Source organism: Suncus etruscus, chromosome 15 (assembly GCF_024139225.1).
Source record: "Suncus etruscus isolate mSunEtr1 chromosome 15, mSunEtr1.pri.cur, whole genome shotgun sequence".
Classification (NCBI taxonomy): domain Eukaryota; kingdom Metazoa; phylum Chordata; class Mammalia; order Eulipotyphla; family Soricidae; genus Suncus; species Suncus etruscus.
The window spans coordinates 3241219-3263462 of NC_064862.1; the positions used below are offsets into that span (position 1 = coordinate 3241219).

Genomic DNA, 22244 nt, shown 5'->3' on the forward strand with positions numbered 1-22244 from the left:
CAAGGCAAACGTCGCTGTGCTATCTCTCCGGCCTGGGCACGATTATTTTTACATAAGTACCCATAATGAATCTTAGGTCTAGCAGTTTGAGAACTATTAATATGGAACAGATCAAAAGTTTACAGGGAAAAAAAAGTTTACAGGGGTAGAAGATTGTAAGAATAATTCTTTTATTAAATAATATCTTCATTTAAGCACCATGATTACAAACATGTTTGTATTTGGGTTTAAGTTATAAAAAAAAGAACACCCCCCCTTCACTAGAGCAACCTTCCTACCACCAATGCCCCCATTTCCCTCTTCCCTGAACCCTGCCTATATTTAAAACAGGCTTACTACTTCAACCACACACTGCCATTGTCAGGATAGTTGTTATTGCATAGTTATTTCTCTAACTGCACTCACCACTCTTTGTAGTAAGCTTTATATTGTGGCTGGTCCTTCCAGCCATCATCTCTATTATCTCTGGACGTTATTATAATAATGTCTTTATTTTTCTTAAATCCCATAGATCAGCAAGGCTATTCTGTGTCTCTCTCTCTGACATATTTCACTCAGCATAATCGTTTCCATGTCCATTAATGAATAGGAAAATTCCATGACTTCATTTTTCCTGATGCCTAAATACTATTCCATGTATATATGTAGTTTCTTTAGCTCCTCATCTGTTGTTGGGCATCTGGGCTGTTTCCAGATTCTGGCTATTCTAAATAGCTGTGCAATGAATACAGGTGTGCAGAAGGCATTTTTGTGCTGTGTTTTTGTGTTCTTAGGTTATCTCCCTAGGAGAGGAATAGCTGGATCATATAGTTTTTTGAGGAATCTCCATAAAGGCTGACTAGACGGCATTCCCATCAGCTGTGAATGAGAGTTCCTTTCTCCCCTATCCCTGCCAGCACTGATTGTTCTTGTTCTTTGTGATGTGTTACAGTCTCTTGGCATGAGATGGAACCTCGTTGTTGTTTTGCTTTTCATCTCCCTTATGATTAGTGATGTGGAGCATTTGTTCATGTTTCTTTTGGCCATTTGTATTTCTTCTTTGAGGAAGTGCCTATTCATATCTTCTCCCTATTTTTTAATGGGGTTAGATATATTTTCTTAATAAATTGTCAGTAACTTGTCTATCTTAGATATTATCCCCTTATCTGATGGATATTGGGTATTCTGTGGGTGGCCTTTGTATCCTAGTCACTATTTCCTTTGAGGTGCAGAAGCTTCTCATCTTAATATAGTCTCATTTGTTTATATCTGCTTCCACTTGTTGGGGAGTGCTGTTTCCTCCTTGAAGATGCCTTTAGTTTCAGTGTCATAGAGTGTTTTACCTACATATTCTTCTATGTACCTTATGGTTTCGGATCTGATATCCAGATCTTTAATCCATTTGGATTTGACCTTTGTGCATGGTGTTAGATCAGGGGTGGTGAACACGCGGTTCTTGAGCTGCATGCGGCTCCCGGCCAAATGAATGTGGCTCATTGCCTCTCATCATTATTTTGTATACTGTGGCTCTTTGCCAAGTTTGGATTTTGTTCTGCTGCTTCTGAAGAGAGATATCCAGGCTGCGTCATCCCATCTCCCATCCCTTGGAAACAACTGCACGGGCCAGCGAGCGGGGGGACCCGTGTGGCACATGTTGGGTCACATTTGACTGTTAGTTTTTAGTGTGGAGGACGCAGCACACCCTCACTGTCACTGCAGGATTTTGACCCTTACTCAAAATGGCAAAATGCAATATGTGTTTAATATGTTATTGTTAAAATTACATGTGAGTGTTTGTTTTGGCAGGTCACTGCGTGGTGTGGCTCTCTGACTCTCACAGTTTAAAATTTTGGCTCTTTGTGCCGAACTTGTTCGCCACTCCTGTGTTAGATGGAGGTCTGACTTTGTTTTTTTGCATGTGGCTGACCAGATGACCCAAACCACTTGTTGAAGATGTTTTCCTTGCTCCATTTTGCATTTATTGTCAAAGATTAATTCATTGTATGTCTGAAGACAGTAAGAAAATTCTTAGTCTTGAGTCTGATTTAGGAAGTATAGCTTACATTCAATTTGCATGATCCTTCTGCTTCCTATTCTGTGTTCTTGCCTTCTTTTCCTCTAGTTTTGAGTATTAGTTTTTAGAAACATTATTCATCAAGAACTTTGATCTCTCTCTCCCCCCAAAATAATATTAATCAGGGCTGGAACGGTGGCGCAGGGTGGTAAGTAACCCCTGAGCATCAGTGGGTGTGGTCCAAAACAAACAAAAAATCAGATACAGAGGCTCTAATGCTCCAATGTATTGAAGACAACATAAAAAATAAAATACAGCACTGGGTTAGCAGATAATAAATGTTAAAAAAGAAGATCCAGGGAAAGAGATTCTATTTTTTTGAGATTCTATTGAATAATGGGAATTTATTTGGAATTCAATCTAAATTTTATGTTTCTTATATCTTCCTTTTATATACATGAATACACAGATATTTAATTTAAACATCAATTATTATTTTTCTTTTTTGGTTTTTTGGGCCACACCCATTTGATGCTCAGGAGTTACTCCTGGCTATGCGCTCAGAAATTGCCCCTGGCTTGGGGACCATATGGGACATCGGGGATCGAAACGCGGTTCTTCCTTGGCTAGTGCTTGCAAGGCAGACACCTTACCTCTAGCGCCACCTCGCCGGCCCCAACATCAATTAATTTTACATTAATTTTAAATTTGGTCTTTGCTTCTTTAAAATATTTATATCCTCTCTATATAAGCACAAACTATTATATTGTTATATATTTTTATGATGTATATATCAGTTTACAGCTAAAAAGAAACACATTGTATTTAGGGTAATTATAAAAGTGATTTAAAAATGTGACCCATGAAAGGAATGTTTAGGTCAGAGAGATAGTATAGTGGATAGGGTACTTGCTTTGCAGGTTGTGTATTTGATGCTAAGCAGCTCATATCCCTAAGCATTACCATGAGTGATTTTTGATCTTGGAGTATGCCCTGAGCACCACTGGATATGGCTTCAAAACTTAAAAAAAAAAAAAAACTGGAAAAATATTCAATTTGAAATAGACTGAATTTTATTGTGTAATACATGCAATGATTTCACAGTAAAACAACCAATCTCTGTTTCATGAATTGGCCCAGTCATGAATTTCTAAAGCAATCTAGGGACTAACAGTATTTTCTGCTCAATAATTATGAGTTGGCATAACATGGACAGAGAACATTATTTTTTACAATGGAGATATAAATTTTTGAAGGTCTATTAAATTTTCAATCTCTTTTGTGTAAGAAGTTGCTTCTTAAACATAGTTACAGTTATAAGGAGTTTAAGAGTTAAAAATTAAGGAAAGAGTCATTAAGTACACAAAAAATTCAGTACAAAAGTGAAAAAGTACAAATACGTTCTACTATGTTTAAGGATTGTAAGAATGTTTTGGATAGATGAATTAAACTTTTAAATAAAAATGTTCTTTCCCTCTTTATGCCAAATTAAAGGTCATAAAAATAAATGTGAAAGTTTAATAACATTAGAAGGAAAATTACAGTTAATTTTCCATGATTTTTACAAAGATTATCATAGTACTTAAATTCTCAACCTAACAAAAAAATAGTAGCCAGCAGATATGTACAAATTTTTTGGTTTGTTTTTGGGCCACACCTGGTGGTGCTCAAGGATTACTCCTGGCTCTGTGCTCAGAAATTGCTCCTGGCAAGCTCAGGGGACCACATGGGATGCCGGTGTTCGAACCCAGGTCTGTCCCAAGTTGGTTGTGTGCAAGGTAAATGCCTCACTTTGGCCACCGATAAGTAAATTTAATTAGCTTATGTTATTCATTAGTATTAAAACTCATATAGTTGGATATATGTTTATGTGAAACTGTGTTTTATTTATTTTAAGCAACTTTTATACTTGTAAATAATGGAAAGAATTAAAGAAAAATTTTGTTAAGAGAATCTTTACTCAAAAGGATGAACTTTAAAAGAAAATATTATAATACTCTATTTTAATGGAAATATATACTATAGTATATTACACACTATAATATATATATATAAATATATATATATTTCAATTTAGGGTAGAGTATATGGTGATTTTAACTCCTATAGGGAATTTGGCAATGTTTTGAAGACAACTTTTTTCCCTGTTTGTTTATAGTGTGGGGGAAGGAAAATGGGGCAAGGAGTTTAATATATGACAATGCTCAGGGTTTATTTTGCTCAGGGACCAGTGCTTGGGGGACCATATGTAATTCTATGGATCAAATAAAATTGGCCCCTCAAAGACAGTTTTGGTGGTCACAACTGGAGGAGGCACTGCTCCTGACATTTAGCTGTTAAGAGGCCAAAGTTGCTGCTTTTAAGGCAAAACATATTCCCTCCCAATAAGCAATAGTCTAGCCCACATTGCCAGTCAGACCAATGTTGAAAACTTCTAGTTTTTGAGAAAACAAAAGTTTTGCAGAGTTGAATAGTACAGAATAGAAATAAAAAAGTCATCTGCTTGCCCAAGTCAGAAGACAGGGCAAATGATAATCATCAATTTTGCCACTATCTAAAGGGCAATTTATGGGTAGGAATCATTGGTGGGAAATTCTCCCAGTAACATCTTTCAAATTTTTAATCTGTATAGATTATTACAAAATGTCATTGATATTTAAGTTAACCTTTCAATATATCATTATGAATATCAAAAACCATGTTACTGTATCAAACAACTCTCAGAGCCAGGGTCAAAGAAAGTACTGGGCAAGTGGAACACTGGTCTGGCACAGTACCCATCAGTGGAAGATTAAAATCTAAATTTGCTTTCTCAGAGTCATGAAGAAACATCCTGGAATTTCTTATCAATGGTTTATTGAAACAACTATAAATATATAATTCAGAATAATAATTCATATAATTCTCAAAACCAAAATTTCAAAGAAAATCCATATTGTCTAAGTATGAGACTACATTGAGGTTGGGGATTGGGGACCATTTTTTCCTTATACTATTCTGTGTAAATTTTAAGAATACTTAGGACAACATCAAGGAAATGACACTCCTCAACTTAGTTTTAGGTTGCAGAGTATGGGGTAATTCATCACAGCCCCCTTTGTTTCATAAGCACTGGTCCAGACCTAATCCATAGGAGCAAAGAAGGTAAGAAGCCTATTGGGGTTAACAGTCAGAAGACTCTGGAAAAGTAAACTAAGGAAAGAACACCATCGCAACAAGAAAAAAATCACACTAAGAACTGTGCTGGATCACTGAAGCCCAGCATTTCTCTCCGGACTGTCTTCTCTGCTGTGTGCTCAGGCCTAAGATTTGATCCCGTGAAAGGCTTCATCCACGGAGGACTCCCCTCCCTTGGAGGCAAGTCGACCCACCCAGAAAGGGTGGAGCCAGAGGAGTGTGGCTGCATACATCATTTAGCCAATGAATACAACCACAACACGTAGAAAAACCCACAATACAAGTGTGACAATGGGGAAACAACGCAGGCCAGCATCAGACATAGAGAATGAAGATGACAATTCTGATGACCAGATAATGACCAACCAACCAATCAACCTCTCAGATAAGGACTTTAGACAAGCAATATGGAAGATGCTCAAAGAACTCAAAGAAACCAAGGATTGAGTTGAACAGAACACTAACAAGAACCAAGAAAATATGAAGACGGAAATCAAAAAACTCCAAACTGAAATAACATGTCAACTAACAGGCCTGAAAAACTCAGTAAACAAAGTGAATGACAAAATGGATAAGCTCTGGGACAGGGTAACAGAAGCTGAGAATAGAATTGGTGCTGTGGAAGATGAGATAAATAACAATTCCATACAGTGGGAGAGATTGGAAAAAAAACGTAAAGCAAATGAACAGACATGGAAAAATTAGTCAAAGAATGGGAACAGATGAAAATAGAAGTCTATGATAAGCTCAACAGAAACAACTTAAGAATCATTGGAGTCCCAGAGATCCAGGAAGAAAATTTCCAGGAAGAATCAACGGTCAAGAATATCATTAAAGAGAAACTTCCAGAGCTAAAGAATATATGTGATCAAATCCTGCATGCTCGAAGAGTACCAACCAAAAGAGACCCCAGAAAAAATACCCCAAGACACATCCTAGAAACAATGACGAATCCCACAGATAGAGACATAATTCTGAAAACAGCAAGATCAAAAAGGGAAATTTCATTCAAGGGAGAATCCTTGAGATTTACAACAGACCTGTCACCAGAAACACTCAAGGCCAGAAAGCAGTGGTGGGATATTGTGACAAGACTAAATGAAATGAACCCTTCACCTAGAATACTGTGCCAAGCAAAACTTACTTTCCGCTTTAACGGCAGAATACATGTCTTCACAGAGAAAAAACAGCTCAGAAACTGTACAGACTCAAAACCAGTCTTAAGAGAAAAACTGAAAGACCTAATTTAAGACAAGAGTAACCAAAAGACAAACCAAATTTCGATAGAAAGATGGCATTAAATCCCAGGACAATTCTTTCTTTCAATGTCAAAGGACTAAATGCACCAGTTAAGAGACACAGAGTGGCTAAATGGATCAAAAAACTCAATCCAACCTTCTTCTGCCTACAAGAAACACACCTGAATAGTCAGAACAAACATAGACTCAAAATAAAGGCTGGAGAAAAGTTATCCAAGCAAACAACACCCATAAAAAAGCTGGAGTGGCCATACTAATATTCGATAATGCAAACTTTATACCAAGGAAGTTTGTAAGGGACAAAGATGGACATTTTATATTAATTAAGGAGTATGTAGAGCACGAAGAAATCACTCTCCTAAACATATATGCAGCTAATGAGGGTCAGGCAAAATATTTAATACAACTGTTGACAAATCTGAAAAATAATATCAATAACAACACAATAATGTGGGGGAACTCAACACGGCTTTGTCAACAGTGGATAGGTCAACCAGACTGAAACCCAAAAAGAATATACTAGACCTGAGGAGAGAAATGGAAGAAAGAGGCCTAGTGGATATATATATATATATATATATATATATATATATATATATATATATATATATATATATATATATAGGACACTCCATCCCCAGAAACCTGGATGCACATTCTTCTCCAATGTACATGGGACATTCTCCAGGATAGACTACATGCTGGCACATAAAACATACCTCCCTAATATCAAGAGAATAGAAATTTTGCAGACTACCTTCGCTGACCACAAGGCTCTAAAATTATTTGTGAATTCCAAAGGGACTCAGAAGAAACACTTTAACACCTGGAAGTTAAACCGCCTCATACTCAATAACTAGTGGGTCCGAGATGAAATCAAGGAGGAAGTCAAAACGTTCCTGGAAACAAATGACAATAAAGACACAAACTATCAAAACTTATGGGACACAGCAAAAGCAGTACTGAGAGGAAAATTTATATCTTTGCAAGCACACATCAGGAAGAAAGAAAGGGCTTACCTGAGTAGCTTAATGACGCAGCTCATAGAACTAGAAAGTGCTCACAAAAGGACCCAAAAATAGGAAGATAGAAGGAAATAACAAAGCTGAGAGCAGAAATCAATGAAATGGAAACCCAAAAAACAATCCAAAAGATCAACGAAAGCAGAAGTTGGTTCTTTGAAAAAATAAACAAGATTGATAGACCACTGGCAAACCTAACAAAGAAAGAGAGAGAGAGAAAAAAACTTGATAACTCCTATTAGGAATGAAAAGGGAAAGATCAATACTGATATGGCAGAGATTCAAAAGGTAATCAGAAACTACTTTGAGAAACTCTACACCACTAAAAATGAGAACCTGGAAGAAATGGATAAATTCTTGGACTCTTATAATCTTCCACAGTTGAAGAAAGAGGATATGCATATCTAAACACCCCCATCACTATTGATGAAATTAAAACGGTAAGCAAAGGTCTGCCCCAAAAGAAAAGCCCAGGCCCAGATGGATTCACTAATGAATTCTTTCAAACTTTCCAAGAGGAACTACTACCAATCCTGGCAAGACTCTTTCATGAAATTGAACAAACGGAAACACTTCCAAATAGCTTTTATGAAGCCAACATCACCTTGATACCTAAACCAGACAGAGATGCTACGAAAAAAGAAAATTACAGACCAATATCGCTGATGAATGCAGATGCAAAGATCCTCAACAAAATCCTGGCAAATAGGATTCAGTGCCTCATTAAGAAGATCATCCACTATGATCAAGTAGCTTTCATCCCAGGAATGCAAGGATGATTTAACATCTGTAAATCTATCAATATAATACACAACATCAACAACAAGAAAAATAAAAATCACATGATCATATCAATAGATGCAGAGAAAGCATTTGATAAGGTCCGACACCCATTCTTGATCAAAACTCTCAGCAAGATGGGAATGGAAGGAACCTTTCTCAATATAGTTAAGGCCTTCTACCACAAGCCAGAGGCAAATATTATTCTTAATGGAAAAAAACTGAAAGCCTTTCCTCTAAATTCTGGCACAAGCCAAGGCTGTCCTCCCTCAGCACTCCTATTCAACATAGTACTGGAGGTACTTGCTATAGCGATTAGGCAAGAAAAAGATATGAAGAGAATCCAGATAGGAAAGGAACAAGTCAAGCTCTCGCTGTTTGCAGATGACATGATACTCTATTTAGAAAACCCTAAATACTCTACCAAAAAGCTTCTAGAAACAATAGACTCATATAGCAAGGTGGCAGGCTACAAAATTAACACACAAAAATCAATGGCCTTTCTATACACCAATAGTAATAAGGAAGAAATAGACATTAAGAAAACAGCCCCATTCACAATAGTGCCACACAAACTCAAATATCTTGGAATCAACTTAACTAAAAATGTGAAGGACCTATACAAAGAAAACTATAAAACTCTGCTCCAAGAAATAAGAAAGGACACGCGGAAATGGAAGCACATACCCTGCTCATGGATTGGCAGGATTAACATAATCAAAATGGCAATACTCCCCAAAGCATTGTACAGATTTAATGTGATCCCTCTAAAGATACCTATGACATTCTTCAAAGAAGTGGATCAGCACTTTTGAAATTCATTTGGAACAATAAACACCCTAGAATAGCTAAAGCAATCATTGGGAAAAAGAATATGGGAGGAATTACTTTCCCCAACTTTAAACTTTACTACAAAGCAATAGTTATCAAAACAGCATGGTATTGGAATAAAGACAGACCCTCAGATCAGTGGAATAGGCCTGAATACTCAGAGAATGTTCCCCAGACATACAATCACCTAATTTTTGATAAAGGAGCAAGAAATCCTAAATGGAGCAAGGAAAGCCTCTTCAACAAGTGGTATTGGCACAACTAGCTAGCCACTTGCAAAAAATTGAACTTAGACCCCCAGCTAACATTATGTATGAAGGTTGAATCCAAATGGATGAAAGACCTCGATATCAGACCCGAAACCATAAGATATATAGAACAACACGTAGGTAAAACACTCCAGGACATTGAGACTAAAGGCATCTTCAAGGAGGAAACTGCACTCTCCAAGCAAGTGAAAGCAGAGATTAACAGATGGGAATATATTAAACTGAGAAGCTTCTGCACCTCAAAAGAAATAGCACCCAGGATACAAGAGCCCCCCACTGAGTGGGAGAAACTATTCACCCAATACCCATCAGACAAGGGGCTAATCTCCAAATTATACAAGGCACTGACAGAAATTTACAAGAAAAAACATCTAATCCCATCAAAAAATGGGGAGAAGAAATGGACAGACACTTTGACAAAGAAGAAATACAAATGGCCAAAAGACACATGAAAAAATGCTCCACATCACTAATCATCAGGGAGATGCAAATCAAAACAACTATGAGCTACCACCTCACACCCCAGAGATTGGCACACATCACAGAGAATGAGAACAAGCAGTGTTGGTGGGGATGTGGAGAGAAAGGAACTCTTATCCACTGCTGGTGGGAATGCCGTCTAGTTCAACCTTTATGGAAAGCGATATGGAGATTCCTCCAAAAACTGGAAATCGAGCTCCCATGCGACCCAAACACAAAAATACAATACAAAAATCCCTTCCTTACACCTATATTCATTGCAGCACTATTTACCATGGCAAGACTCTGGAAACAGCCAAGATACCCTTCAACAGATGAATGGCTAAAGAAAGTGTGGTACATATATACAATGAAATATTATGCAGCTGTCAGGAGAGATGAAGTCATGAAATTTTCGTATACATGGATGTAAAAGGAATCTATTATGCTGAGTGAAATAAGTCAGAGAGAGAGAGAGAGAAAGACGCAGAATGGTCTCACTCATCTACGGGTTTTAAGAAAAATGAAAGACATTCTTGCGATAATAACTTTCAGACACAAAAGAGAAAAGAGCTGGAAGTTACAGCTCACCTCATGAAGCTCACCACAAATAGGGATGAGTTTAGTTAGAGAAATAACTACGTTTTGAACTATCCTGACAAAGACAATGTACGAGGGAAATAGAAAGCCTGTCTAGAGTACAGGCAGGGGTCGGGTGGGGAGGAGGGAGATTTGGGACACTGGTGATGGGAACGTTGCACTGGTGATGGGTGATGTTCTTTACATGACTGAAACCCAAACACAATCATGTATGTAATAAAGTTGCTTAAATAGAAAAGAATCTATAAAAAAAGAAATAGTAACATTATTAATAGCACGCAAATATTTTATTATTTCCTTATCCTTACTGGTTAACTAATTTTCTTTTTAAGAAGGGATCAAGACTTTTATTTGGGAAATCTAATTACTTCTCAGTCTTGAATATGAAAAAATCTAACAATGACTGACTGTGGACATATGAATGTTATTCTAGTTATTTCTCAATTTTATTTTATTTTATTTTTATTTTATATTTTTGAACCATGTGACTTACAAAGCCCTTTACGGATGGTTTTCAGACATAAAATTAATCAGGGCCAATCCCACCACCAGTGTCGACTTCCTTCCACTAATATTCCCCAAGTGCATCCTATACACTACCACCTCCTCTGCCCCATCCGCCTGCTAGTATAACAGGCCCATTTCAAATTTAGATCATTAAAGTTTAGGTCTCTTGAGTCCATTTTTGTTGATTTTAGATTATTTAGTTCTGTCCTTTTTTTTTTTTTTTTGGGTCACACCCATCAGTGCTCAGGGGTTACTCCTGGCTCTATGCTAAGAACTCGCACCTGGCAGGTCCAAGGGACCATATGGAATGCCGGGATTCGAACCAATGACCTTCAGCATGAAAGGCAAATGCCTTACTTCCATTCTATCTGTCCGGCCCCAGTTCTGTCCTATTTAAACACTACAAATACACCTGAGACCACTTGGCTCCTGGCCCCCATCCTTTCATATTTGTGTTTTTCCCCCTCCAGTCAGTTTCTTTTCTTCCCTTTACTATACTCTGGGGCCAAGGGTGTTTGAGACAACTCCCACTAGATCACTGCATTTCTTCATAGAGTTATTCTAAATCCACCATAGAAGTGATATTATTCTGTATTTATCCTTCTTTTTTTTTTTTTTGGCTTACTTCATTTAACATATCTTCCATGTTTAACTTATTTTTGAATCTCTGAGCACATGTTACTTTTGAAGAATAGAAAATGATAAAAGTATAAAAATAGAAATTTTAGCAATATTTTTCCTCCTCCAAATAATTAATACTGGTCAATGTGCTGGCCAAAAACATCCTAAAGAAAACAAACAAACTAAAAAACCTTTTTATAAATTTGTAGCACGTTATGATAAAAAATGTGAGAAAGCCAGGGCCGGAGAGGTGGCGCTAGAGGTAAAGCGCCTGACTTGCAAGCACTAGCTTAGAAATGACCATGGTTCAATCCCTCGGTATCCCACATGGTTCCCCCAAGCCAGGGACAATTTCTGAGCGCATAGCCAGGAGTACCCCCTGAGCGTCACCAGGTTTGGCCCCAAAATACAAACAAACAAAAAACAATGTGAGAAAGCAGTCTTGTTCTGGCTGTCCAAATAGGTAATGACTGATTTGTATGGAGACTCTCTGGCCTGTCAAGAACAACAACTAACTCAAGCCCCATTCTCTCTGCTCACAGTGATATGGTCAACCATATCAGAAGGTACCTGACACATTTAGCAAGAGAACAGGTGTGTTCCACTTGGAAGAACTTAAAAGGTTTAGCAGCTGCCACACTATTGAGGGTATAGTTTTACTTCTAATTCTATAATTTGAATAGATGTGGCTTTAAAAAGAAAGAAAACCATTGGGATTCTTTTAAAACTACGCAGAAAAACAATTCCCAAGACATCTACATGTAAAAGGAAATAATGACACAAACCTAAAATAGGGAAGTCAGAAACCAGAGTGAGACTAAACAGAGCTGAGCAAGTTCCAGATATCCTGTCACCGAGTAGGTGATGAAGGGAGAGGGTAAAGATGGGACATGGTGGACTGAGAATTTAGAGAGCAAGTGCCTCCTTAGGAATGTCATTCTGCATGAAGCCTTTTAACCTTCCTGGAGCATGATTTCCTCAGTATAAAGTAAGGGAATGCACGAGAACCTGCAGGGATAATTTCTAAGACCCTTTGCATGCCACCAGTTCTAATAATTCTATGAATTTAGGACACCTACATTCCCCACATTTGATCTACTTATATACTTATTAGGATCCATTTTATTGTCTTAAATATCAGGTCATGTAAATATAAAAGTGGCACATGGAAAAAAGAACATCTGATAGAATTTGTGGTTAAGTATATAAGGCAGGATCTTGATAAAAATCAAACCCATATATACACTGATACAGGAAGTAAGCCAAAGACATGCAACTTTGCCAGGTGCTAAGGAAGCTGGTACAGGGCTGTTCAGGGCTTGCTGTTGCCACTGTGACTCAGAATGTGCCCAAGCTTTCTGATTATCCAAAGTTTCATAAGTCTTTCTGTTTAGAAAAGCACAGATTTTTCTTTACACCTCTTCTCACAGAGAAGTCAAACATTCTCTATATTCATGGCATATTCCCAAGGGAAAACTATACATTCTATTTTAACATAGGGACACAGATAAAGGAAATCAAATTATGTTCTTTAATAGAAGAAATCTATGCTTCTTAAACTTTTAACATAACACCAGTTCCACTGCCTCCTAAAGAATCTTCTTATGGAGGCGAGAGTGATGGCACAGTGGTGGGAATTTTGCCTTGCTCGTCTATGACCTAGCCCGAACCCAAGTTCAATCCGCAGCATCCCATACGGTTCCCTGAGCCTGCCATAATCAATTTCTGAGCACAGAGCCAAGAGTGACCCCTGAGCACTGCCCAGCATGGCCCCAAAACCAAAACCAACCAACCAAACAAAAAAACCCCAAAACCTTACTTTCTTTACTCTCTTGCCCAAATGAATTCTTGGCTATTCCCTCACTTTGTGTAAGTGGTGTTATTAAATGCTTTATTTGGGGGCCAGCGCAGTGGCGCAAGAGGTAAGCCATCTGCCTTGCCAGAGGCAATTTCTGAGCATCACTGGGTTTGGCCGAAACAACAACAACAACAACAACAAAAAAGTTTAGAATTATTAGAATTATTTAAGCAATGGATTAGTTCAACTAAGGACCAAGCTGGTACTTGGAGATTTAGTCTATCAAGACATAGCAATGAATGTATAATTAAAGCATGGAAATAAGCCTGTGAGGGGAAAAGGCATATGAAATTTAAAAACTTTTACAATTAAACAACTCTAAAACTAGACAAAGATATGGAATTCTAAGCAGGGGAGTGCCACAGGCAGTAAGAAGTGAGAAGCTTCTCATTCAACAATAATTAATTAAAAACAATACAATGAACATTCTACAATGTTCACCAAAATTTATGATGTCAACCATTAGATGCCAGTAACATAACCTTACTGAAATTTAAACAACCGAAAGTATCCTCAGACATTGGAAAATGTCTCTAGGCTTGAGCAATAACACATGCGTTGCACATGGCTGACCCTAGTTCAATTCCCTGCATCTCCGATGGTCCCGGAGCCTGCCATTTCTGATCTCAGAGCCAGAAGTAACCCCTGACTGCCTTCATGTGTGGCCTGAAAACCAAAACCAAAAAAAACAACAACAAAAAGAAATGTCTGAACTCAAGCTTTTGAAACAGTGGGTTGCAACCCAAAAGAAGTTGTGTAATGGAATATATATGTGAAACATCACAAAAAACCTTTTGGTTTTGAGCCACACTGAGTGATATTCAGGGCTTTTCCTGACTATGTGTTCAGGAAATATTCCTGGAGGGGCTTCGGAAATCATATTTGATGCCAGAGATTGAACCAGAGTAAGCTGTGTGTAATACAAGCACCTTACCTACTTCTTCCAGGACCCTAAAATTAAAATATTTAAAATTACTAGTAAAGTAATGGATTGTTTCATGAAGATTCTAGTAGTCTCTGACCAGAGTGTATGGAACATTGCTCTAGGAACATTTGGCATAAATGTGTAATGCCAGGATCATATTTACAGATACAAGTATATAGTAAAATGTTATCCTAAGTGTCAAGTTTCACCTGGAATCCTTGGTGTCCTTATTCATTATTTGGGCTAAAAATTGGGGTTTACTTTAATCTCTCTGAGCCCCCTCAGTTTCCTGATCTGGAAAAATGGTTACTCCAACACCCATCTCATATGTTTCATAATTTTGGTGTCAATATCATCACACACAATAGTAATCTAAGAATATAAGCATAAAAGTAAACTAATATTTTCTCTATAAAGTATAAAATCAAAATATACAGTATATATTCTTGAAAATGTTTACCTTCTGAAAAGCTGAGAATGGCCTTTTAATTTTGTTTTTTGTTTTGGGCGTTAAAGGAGGAGATCTATCCTTTATCTCTGGAGGCAGTTCTTGATAAAGTGCTAAAAGTAAAAAATAAATTCGTGTGATCAAAACAAAGAACACTTTCCTGTAGGGAGGGCCAATGGGAAGAGACAGGAACAAGACTACACAAGTGGGTACATACATCCCATCCCAGGTGTCTCAATAACTTAATCGAACTTGTTGAGATGATGTGATGTTTTGCACAGTAGTTCTCAAAAAATGAACATCTTATGAATAGACATTCTGACAAGCAGGATTTCAGAAATGTACAAGAACATTTCAGGAAGATACACATTTAAATTTATATCAGATACATCTGCAAAGACCCCAATAGACATGCAAATTCACAAGTACTGTGAAAAGCAGAGTTTGTAGCTTGCATTAGGGTCAGAGAAAAGAAAATATAGGTTTGAAAAAAAAGGACATAATTTAAAAGAAAAATAAGGAAGTTAAGTAGCAGTAGGTATGTCAGATTCTGGAGAACATGTAAGGTTTGGAGAGGTGGAGGTGTGGTGCAAATAAAATTTGGAAAGTGAATGAAATCGGGGGCCTGAGAGGCAGCACAGCAGTAAGGCATTTGCCTTGCATGCAGAAGGACAGTGGTTTGAATCCCAGCACCCCATATGGTCCCCCGAGCTGCCGGGGGGTGATTTCTTAGTAACCCCTGAGCACTGCCAGGTGTGACCCAGAAAAAATATAAATAAAAAAGGAAAGTGAATGAAATCAATAAGCACAGGAATAGGACTATATAGACAAGACACAGTGCTGATCTAAGGTTATAACCTGTATACTTTGTTTAATCTATACCTAATCTAAAAGTTATGTGGGAATTTCAAAAAGATAAAATAGAAATTCTATTTTAGTTAAATGATTTGAACAACTCTGAATTGAAATATGTATGATAAAATTCTAAGATGATCAGATATATTAATTGGCTTTGTGCTGGGGGTGATTTTATTACTGGGGTTCTTTATCACTTACTGGAAAGGATGTTAGATGTGATTAAGAAAAGCTGATCATGTTTTTCTTTCCAGCAGTTTAAGATACAAAGGGAACAATTCCTTTAGAATAATGAGGTACCAACTTCTGTTATTGAGTTGTTCTCTTAAGAGAACATGAGTTTCAATAGAACAGTTGGGAGAGATCCTGTTCACGTATATATATATATATATATATATATATATATATATATATATATATATACATCTATATTCCCTCAGATCATTTGCTTTGCATATTTGGCTTTTGATAAAGATAAAGGGCAATTTCTCCTACTATTTTTAGAGTGGAACATGCGACTGACAGTGATTTTTTTTCCGTTCCTGTTAAAACTGGACAATTTTTGATGAAATTCAGGTAAAAAAGTAGAATAAAAGGGAAAGGAAAACCACCCTTATGAAATGAGAATTCAACTGTTATCTTCTAAGTCCTGAGAATTCTGTTTCATTTGTTCTTTCCATTACAAGACTTTTCAGCAAGTAGTGACTGAAGCTATCGAAAATCAATTATTCTGGGAGACAATAAGGAATTATGACAATAAAAGGATGTTCACAATTGAAACATGAAATTAATTTCTGCCTGTAGCTACCAACTTCACTGAGTTTACTTCAGAAGTCAGATTCAAAAACAGTGAAAATATGAAATCTAAGTTACCACCACTGATCTTTGTAATGTGTCTGTCCAGATGGCAGAAAGAGGGCAGGGTAGAGATGGGGCATGGTGGATAAGGGGGTAGAGGAGCTCTGGTGAGAAGAGTTGACATTGGTATTGAAATGTTATATTCCTGTAACTGAACTATCAATATGTCAAACTGATTAAATAAAAATTATTAAAAATAAGTATTTTACTGGATTTCTAATCTACTATAGAGTAAGCATCTGCAGTCTCTCAAGATGTAACGAAGAAGTTATTTCTGTAAACTAACTGGAAGTCAAAGCACCCAGTACTATCCTGCCTGGAACACACTCTTTTTAATCATCAAGTGAACAGATTTAAAATTAGCCAACTGTAATGATTAGTTAAAGTGACAGATATATTCCAGAATGACTATGATTTTTTTCATGCAGGTTGCTCTTCATTTTCCTTGCACTCCGTTGTTGATCCTACAGGAAAAGTATCACTGGGAAGAGGAGGAAGGAAGTTGGTTATCTGGGAAGATTTGGAAATCAGAAGCTTGCAGCTTAAGGTAGGATCAAAGAAATTAACCTCTCCTAAAATTTCTTTCTTCCACATTGCCTTAAATTGTTTGTACCACTTTGTTTCTTCTTTTAAATGTAAAGACAGACTTCAAGTAAGGTTCTAAGAGTTAACATCATAATCACTAGAAGAAAAAGAATGCAGAGAGTTGTAGAGAAGAAATGCATTTTTTTTCATTAAGAGTAATTTTTTTAATTACGTGTAATTTTTGAATCAGTACACTTTTGAGGGGAAATGACTGGCAGCTCAGCTGAGGAAAGCTACAATGAAATCAGGGAGCTTGGGGAATCTCTGGCGTACAAACAGGCACTTTGTTTTTGTTTTGGGGCCACCCCCTGCTATGCTCAGGGCTTACTCCTGTGCACAGGGTTCCTTCCTAGGGGCTGGGGGGCAAGTAAGGGGCCATATATTGTGCTGAAGATCCAAGTTGGGTCGGTTGCATGCACCGACTAGGCTAGAGTACTATCTATCTGGCTCCCAGAGACACAGTATTATCAGGACTTAGTTTGCATCCGATATCCAGATATTCAGGAAGAAATTCCTCTGTATTTTCTTAGTTTTCTCTCATACTGCAGAAAGAACCTAGGTTAGCAGTTAATGGTGCATTAGTTCAGCTAGACCAGTGCTTCTCAATTATTTTCTGTCATGCCCCCCTAGGAAGAAGAAAACATTTTTTGTGCCCCCCCCTGCACAACTGTAAATAGTATCTTTATTAAAAAAACTTTAACTTGCAAAACAAAAATATATAAAATAATTTGAGCTGGTTTTTTAATCAGAGGTGATGTCTAGATTACAAGCTACAATGAGCACGTTTTGCAATGCATAACTTTTCGAAGCGGGGTTTGAAGCAGGACACAGCAACTCTCAGCTCTAGAGATATAAACACGGGGCTTAGCTTGTTATGACAATGTTTGCTGAGGTCAAACGCGCCCCCCTTTAAGGAGCCTCGCGCCCCTCTGGGGGCACCCCACTATTTGAGAAGTACTGAGCTAGACTAGTTCCAATTAATTAGTTTAGTACCAATTCGAAAGAACCGGTATTTCAGAGACAAATATGAACCAACTATTTTTTAAATAATTCCTCTGGGAGAAAAAAAGACAAATATTCAAGAGTTTTGTTAATTGCCTGTACTATATTTAAAAGTCAAGACTATATGAGTCCAAGGAGCTGGGTGATTGCTTCGGGGTCAGGGGTGCATAACTTCCATGCATAAGGACTCAATTTTGATTCCCAGCCAAAAAACAGCCCCTAAAACACTGCCAGATGTTCTTGAGGCCCCCATGTGCAGTCAGATGTGGCTCTGGTGACACTGCTGGGTCCATGCAAACCTGAATCTGTGGGTCTCAATGACGCATCCAGTCTGGTTGGCCAAGTATTGCTGTGAGTGCCTCAGCAACCTCTTAAGTACTGCTTAGGAATCTGTTTCCAACCTCACTCACCAAGAAAAAGGTGTATATTTTTAGTCTTTGTGAAAAGTTAAAGATGATAGAGCTCAGATTTTCACTTTGTTTGGGGAAACTGAGGCATATCAGTATTGGCTGTTAAAGTCTAATGTCAGTTTATTCATACCCTCACCATGTATTAAGCCTTTCCTATCATACTATTAAGTTAATTGCTGACATAAAGCAACCTTCTGAAGCACAAGTACATATCCTTCTTGTCCTTTATTCTCAAGGCCTCTTTCTTTGTGTATGCTGCTTCTGTTTTCATCTAAGAAATCCCAGTTGTACATCTACAACTTTCAGGGGTTCATAATTATTATTTCTTCAACGGTTCACTTTTTTTCTGTTAATAAATAAGGTCTGCTTTATTTGAGAATAAAATAATCCATTGTAGTTTTATTATAGCAGATAAATGCTAGGATAGGAATATACAAAGAAAATGGGGACTAGAATTTCTTAATGTGGCTGGAGACTACAGTGGCAAGAGCAAGGGTGTGTATGAAGCACGTGGCAGGGGAACAGGGGTTGCAGGAGGTTAGGAACTAGATAGGCAGGTCTCTGCAAATATTCAATCTCAGAATGTATTAGATTTCCAATGTCTCCTCCACCTTTTCTTGCACTAAAAAGAAAAAAAGTAAACTAGTGAACATAGGCAAAAATTACAAAGACAGTAAATTAAAGGGTGGAAAATGATGATATCTTGGACGATCAGTTATGCCATATTAATAAACCAGGAAAGAAGCATAAAAACTTACTTTCACTAGCCACATGATTTGCTGGAAAATAACCTTCCTGCCCCTTCCCTATGCTGCCGTACCACCAGTCTTCATTATCTTTGAAAAACACTCGGATAATGTCTCCGCGATGGATGGTTAGTTCATCTGATCGATTTGCTGTGTAGTCATAAAGAGCCACTACCTAAGAGAGAGATAAGACCACCACAGCTTTATCACAACTGTACCACAGAGAAAACCCCCAACATTTACTTCCTCTTGCAGAAAAGCAGCTGAAACCAAAGTAGTACTTTGGTAAGTCTGAGGCTGTCTCAAGGTTTGCTAATGGGATGAGGGGTGGTGGGAACACAGCAGGAGAAGTGAGATAAAACACTGTGGGATTGAGAAATGGTTAAGAACATTCAATACACTAAGATTAGCTTCAAAATAGCAGATGTTAATTTTTTTAATTACTTCTGAAGCAAAAAAAAATAATCTCACATCATACACTTTCTCAGAATTGTGTTATACTACCTTTAAATCCCATTTTTGGTGTTATGCAGACATATCTGTTAAGTTCTTGAAACATGGAATTTAACACAAAGAAAAAGCACAATGTAGAACCTGATTATCTAGCTTTACTGTTATCATTTGACTTATTGTCAATGTCTTCTTTTGGTAAATATTTTACTCTACAGACAGTTGTTTAATTTTTTTCTTTTTTTGTTTTGGGGCCATACTCAGGTTCTCCTGGCTGTTTTGAGGAATCATTACTGGTGGTTCTAGGAATCATATGTGGTGCTAGGGATTAAACCCAGGTTATCTGCATGCAAGGCAAGCTCCTTTCCAGCTATATAACCTCTTTAGGTCATGTTTGATCATATATATCAACAGTCTAAATATTTTGGCTGGCTTTGAAAATGTTCTTTTTTGAAATGCTCATTTTTATGGAATACAAATTTATTAATGAAATCCCTAAAGCCTTCTCTTCTGTTGTCATATTACTCATAATATTTGATACTTTTGCTCTCGACAAAGTCTAAAAAGCTTCTAAAAATACCTCAGAATAGTTACAGCATCTCAACCCATTTTAGATTTGTATGTTATATATAAGATAGGATATAATATATAGAAAAGAATGAACTATTAATTTTTTAAACAGAAAACATACAAGTTATTTGACCATATGTGAAGTAGAAAAACATGTGAAGTAGAAAAACATGTGCTTTTCTAGTTTGAGTGTTGTTTAGTTCATCTGACAATATATTTAAATATATTGAATATATATTGAAATCCTAATATATTGGGATACAACAATATACTGGAATCCTAATATGCCTGTAACTAAGATAGGGGCTAAATACACACTGATGAATTACAATCTCTGGAAGGGAAACTTCATTTAGGTTTTTGTAGGGGAATAAATGATAATCAGGAACCAGCCATTTAAGAGATAGAAATTGTGTCTTAGGCAAACTGTACTGTAAGTATGAAGGACCAGAGAAGACAAATCAAATAGTTCAATATTGTGGGGCCCACTTTTAGTGGTAAGAATTAGGGAAGAATGGGGAATGCTAAAAGGAGTTTATAGAAGGTCTTATTATGGCTACTGAGGGTTCAGATATAGTTTGAGCATTGGGAAGAGAAGCAAAGAATTCCATAAGAATTTATCAAACTCTTTTTGGTAACATGTATTATACTACATTACTAGATTTTAATGAATCTGCTTGAAATTACTTGAGATAATTACAGTCACTATACAGTTTGAGGGTAGTAAAACCAGCTAATTCAAATGGGACAAATATATAATTTCTACTGAACAGGTTCTAATTTACCATCTGTTACAGAGGTATTGTTTAAAATTTACAAATATTTTATTTCTAGTACTGATACAAAATTGGTAATATAAAAGTAGAGTTTTCCCTTTGTTCTTCCTTTTCCAATTCTCTACCTCTTTATTTTCCTACCAGGTATTATCAGAGGTGAGGTAAATTTAAAAGATCTAAGAGGCTGCCATGTTCTTATATTATTATGTTAAGTCAGTAAGATAATCTCCTAATGATTCTGATGTAAATTCTGATTTCAATTTTATGTTGAATTTTGTAACTGATGAATTTTATATACAAAGAAATTTAGTGATGTCTAAAATCAAGAAAAACTCTTAACTAGTACTTAAACTTTTAAACTTTAGCAATTGAACTCATTTCTCTCCCCTATAATCCCAATCCCCCATCTCCCCCAATCCCTACATTCATCTAGAGGCTATTTTTGTTTAAAATCAAACATGGGAAAACAGAAGAGGAAAAAGGAGGAGTGGTAGATCCTAATCACTGATGCAAAATAAGGCACTATTTTTCATAGTAATATTTGATAGTGATATTTAATCAAGACCAATACACCTAGACAGTAGGCCCACTGTGTTCCTTTCATCAAACACAGTCCTAGAAAACACAGGATGATTTGTTCCTATTGCTACTCATCCTGGTTTTGGAACACAGAAGAGGATAGACTCTTGGGTAAATAAGAGGTCAGCGTATGCTCATCAGGAGACAGAAGGTTCTACTAGGAAGAGGAACAGGAGATATTCATCTTAAGTAGCAAAAATCTCTTAGGAAATCCAACTTCAATTTTGTATCCTTGTGTGGCCAATCTAAAATTATCAGACAAATTAAAGAATCTTTTCCAAATTTTCTATTAGGGTCTATTTAGTTCATTTAGAGATATAGATATACAAAAGATCTCTAGATTCTACAATTTAGTTTTTTTTTTTTTTATACTGAAGGACCCCATTGATTTCTCTGGTTACCAGTTTCAATACAGCACACCAATTTCATTCACATTCACTCTAGTTTTATACACATCTGCCATACTCATATCCTGCTACATTTGATAGTCCCTTCTTCCAACCCATAACTTGAAGTCCCAAACCAGTAATATGACAATATTTGGAGATAGGAGTTTTAAGGAGAAAATTATGGGTAAATAAGATCAAATGGGTAGAGCCCTATTCCAACAGATCTTGGAGCTTATAAAAGAGGAAGGAACCAAAAAGCTTCTAGAAACAATAGA

At 36.9% G+C, this 22244-nt stretch overlaps 2 protein-coding genes across 2 annotated transcripts in view; both read right to left on the reverse strand.

Moving 5' to 3' along the window:
* The window catches only part of BCLAF1 (BCL2 associated transcription factor 1), a 1193665-nt gene that overhangs the window by 81883 nt on the left and 1089538 nt on the right, over window positions 1-22244 (reverse strand). The gene's annotated exons all lie outside the window — the stretch shown is intronic.
* AHI1 (Abelson helper integration site 1) overlaps window positions 1-22244 on the reverse strand; it is a 253355-nt gene that overhangs the window by 38815 nt on the left and 192296 nt on the right. The window contains 2 exon segments of the mRNA XM_049788037.1: window positions 14762-14862; window positions 19218-19380. Of these exon segments, the coding sequence (XP_049643994.1) occupies window positions 14762-14862; window positions 19218-19380 (264 nt within the window).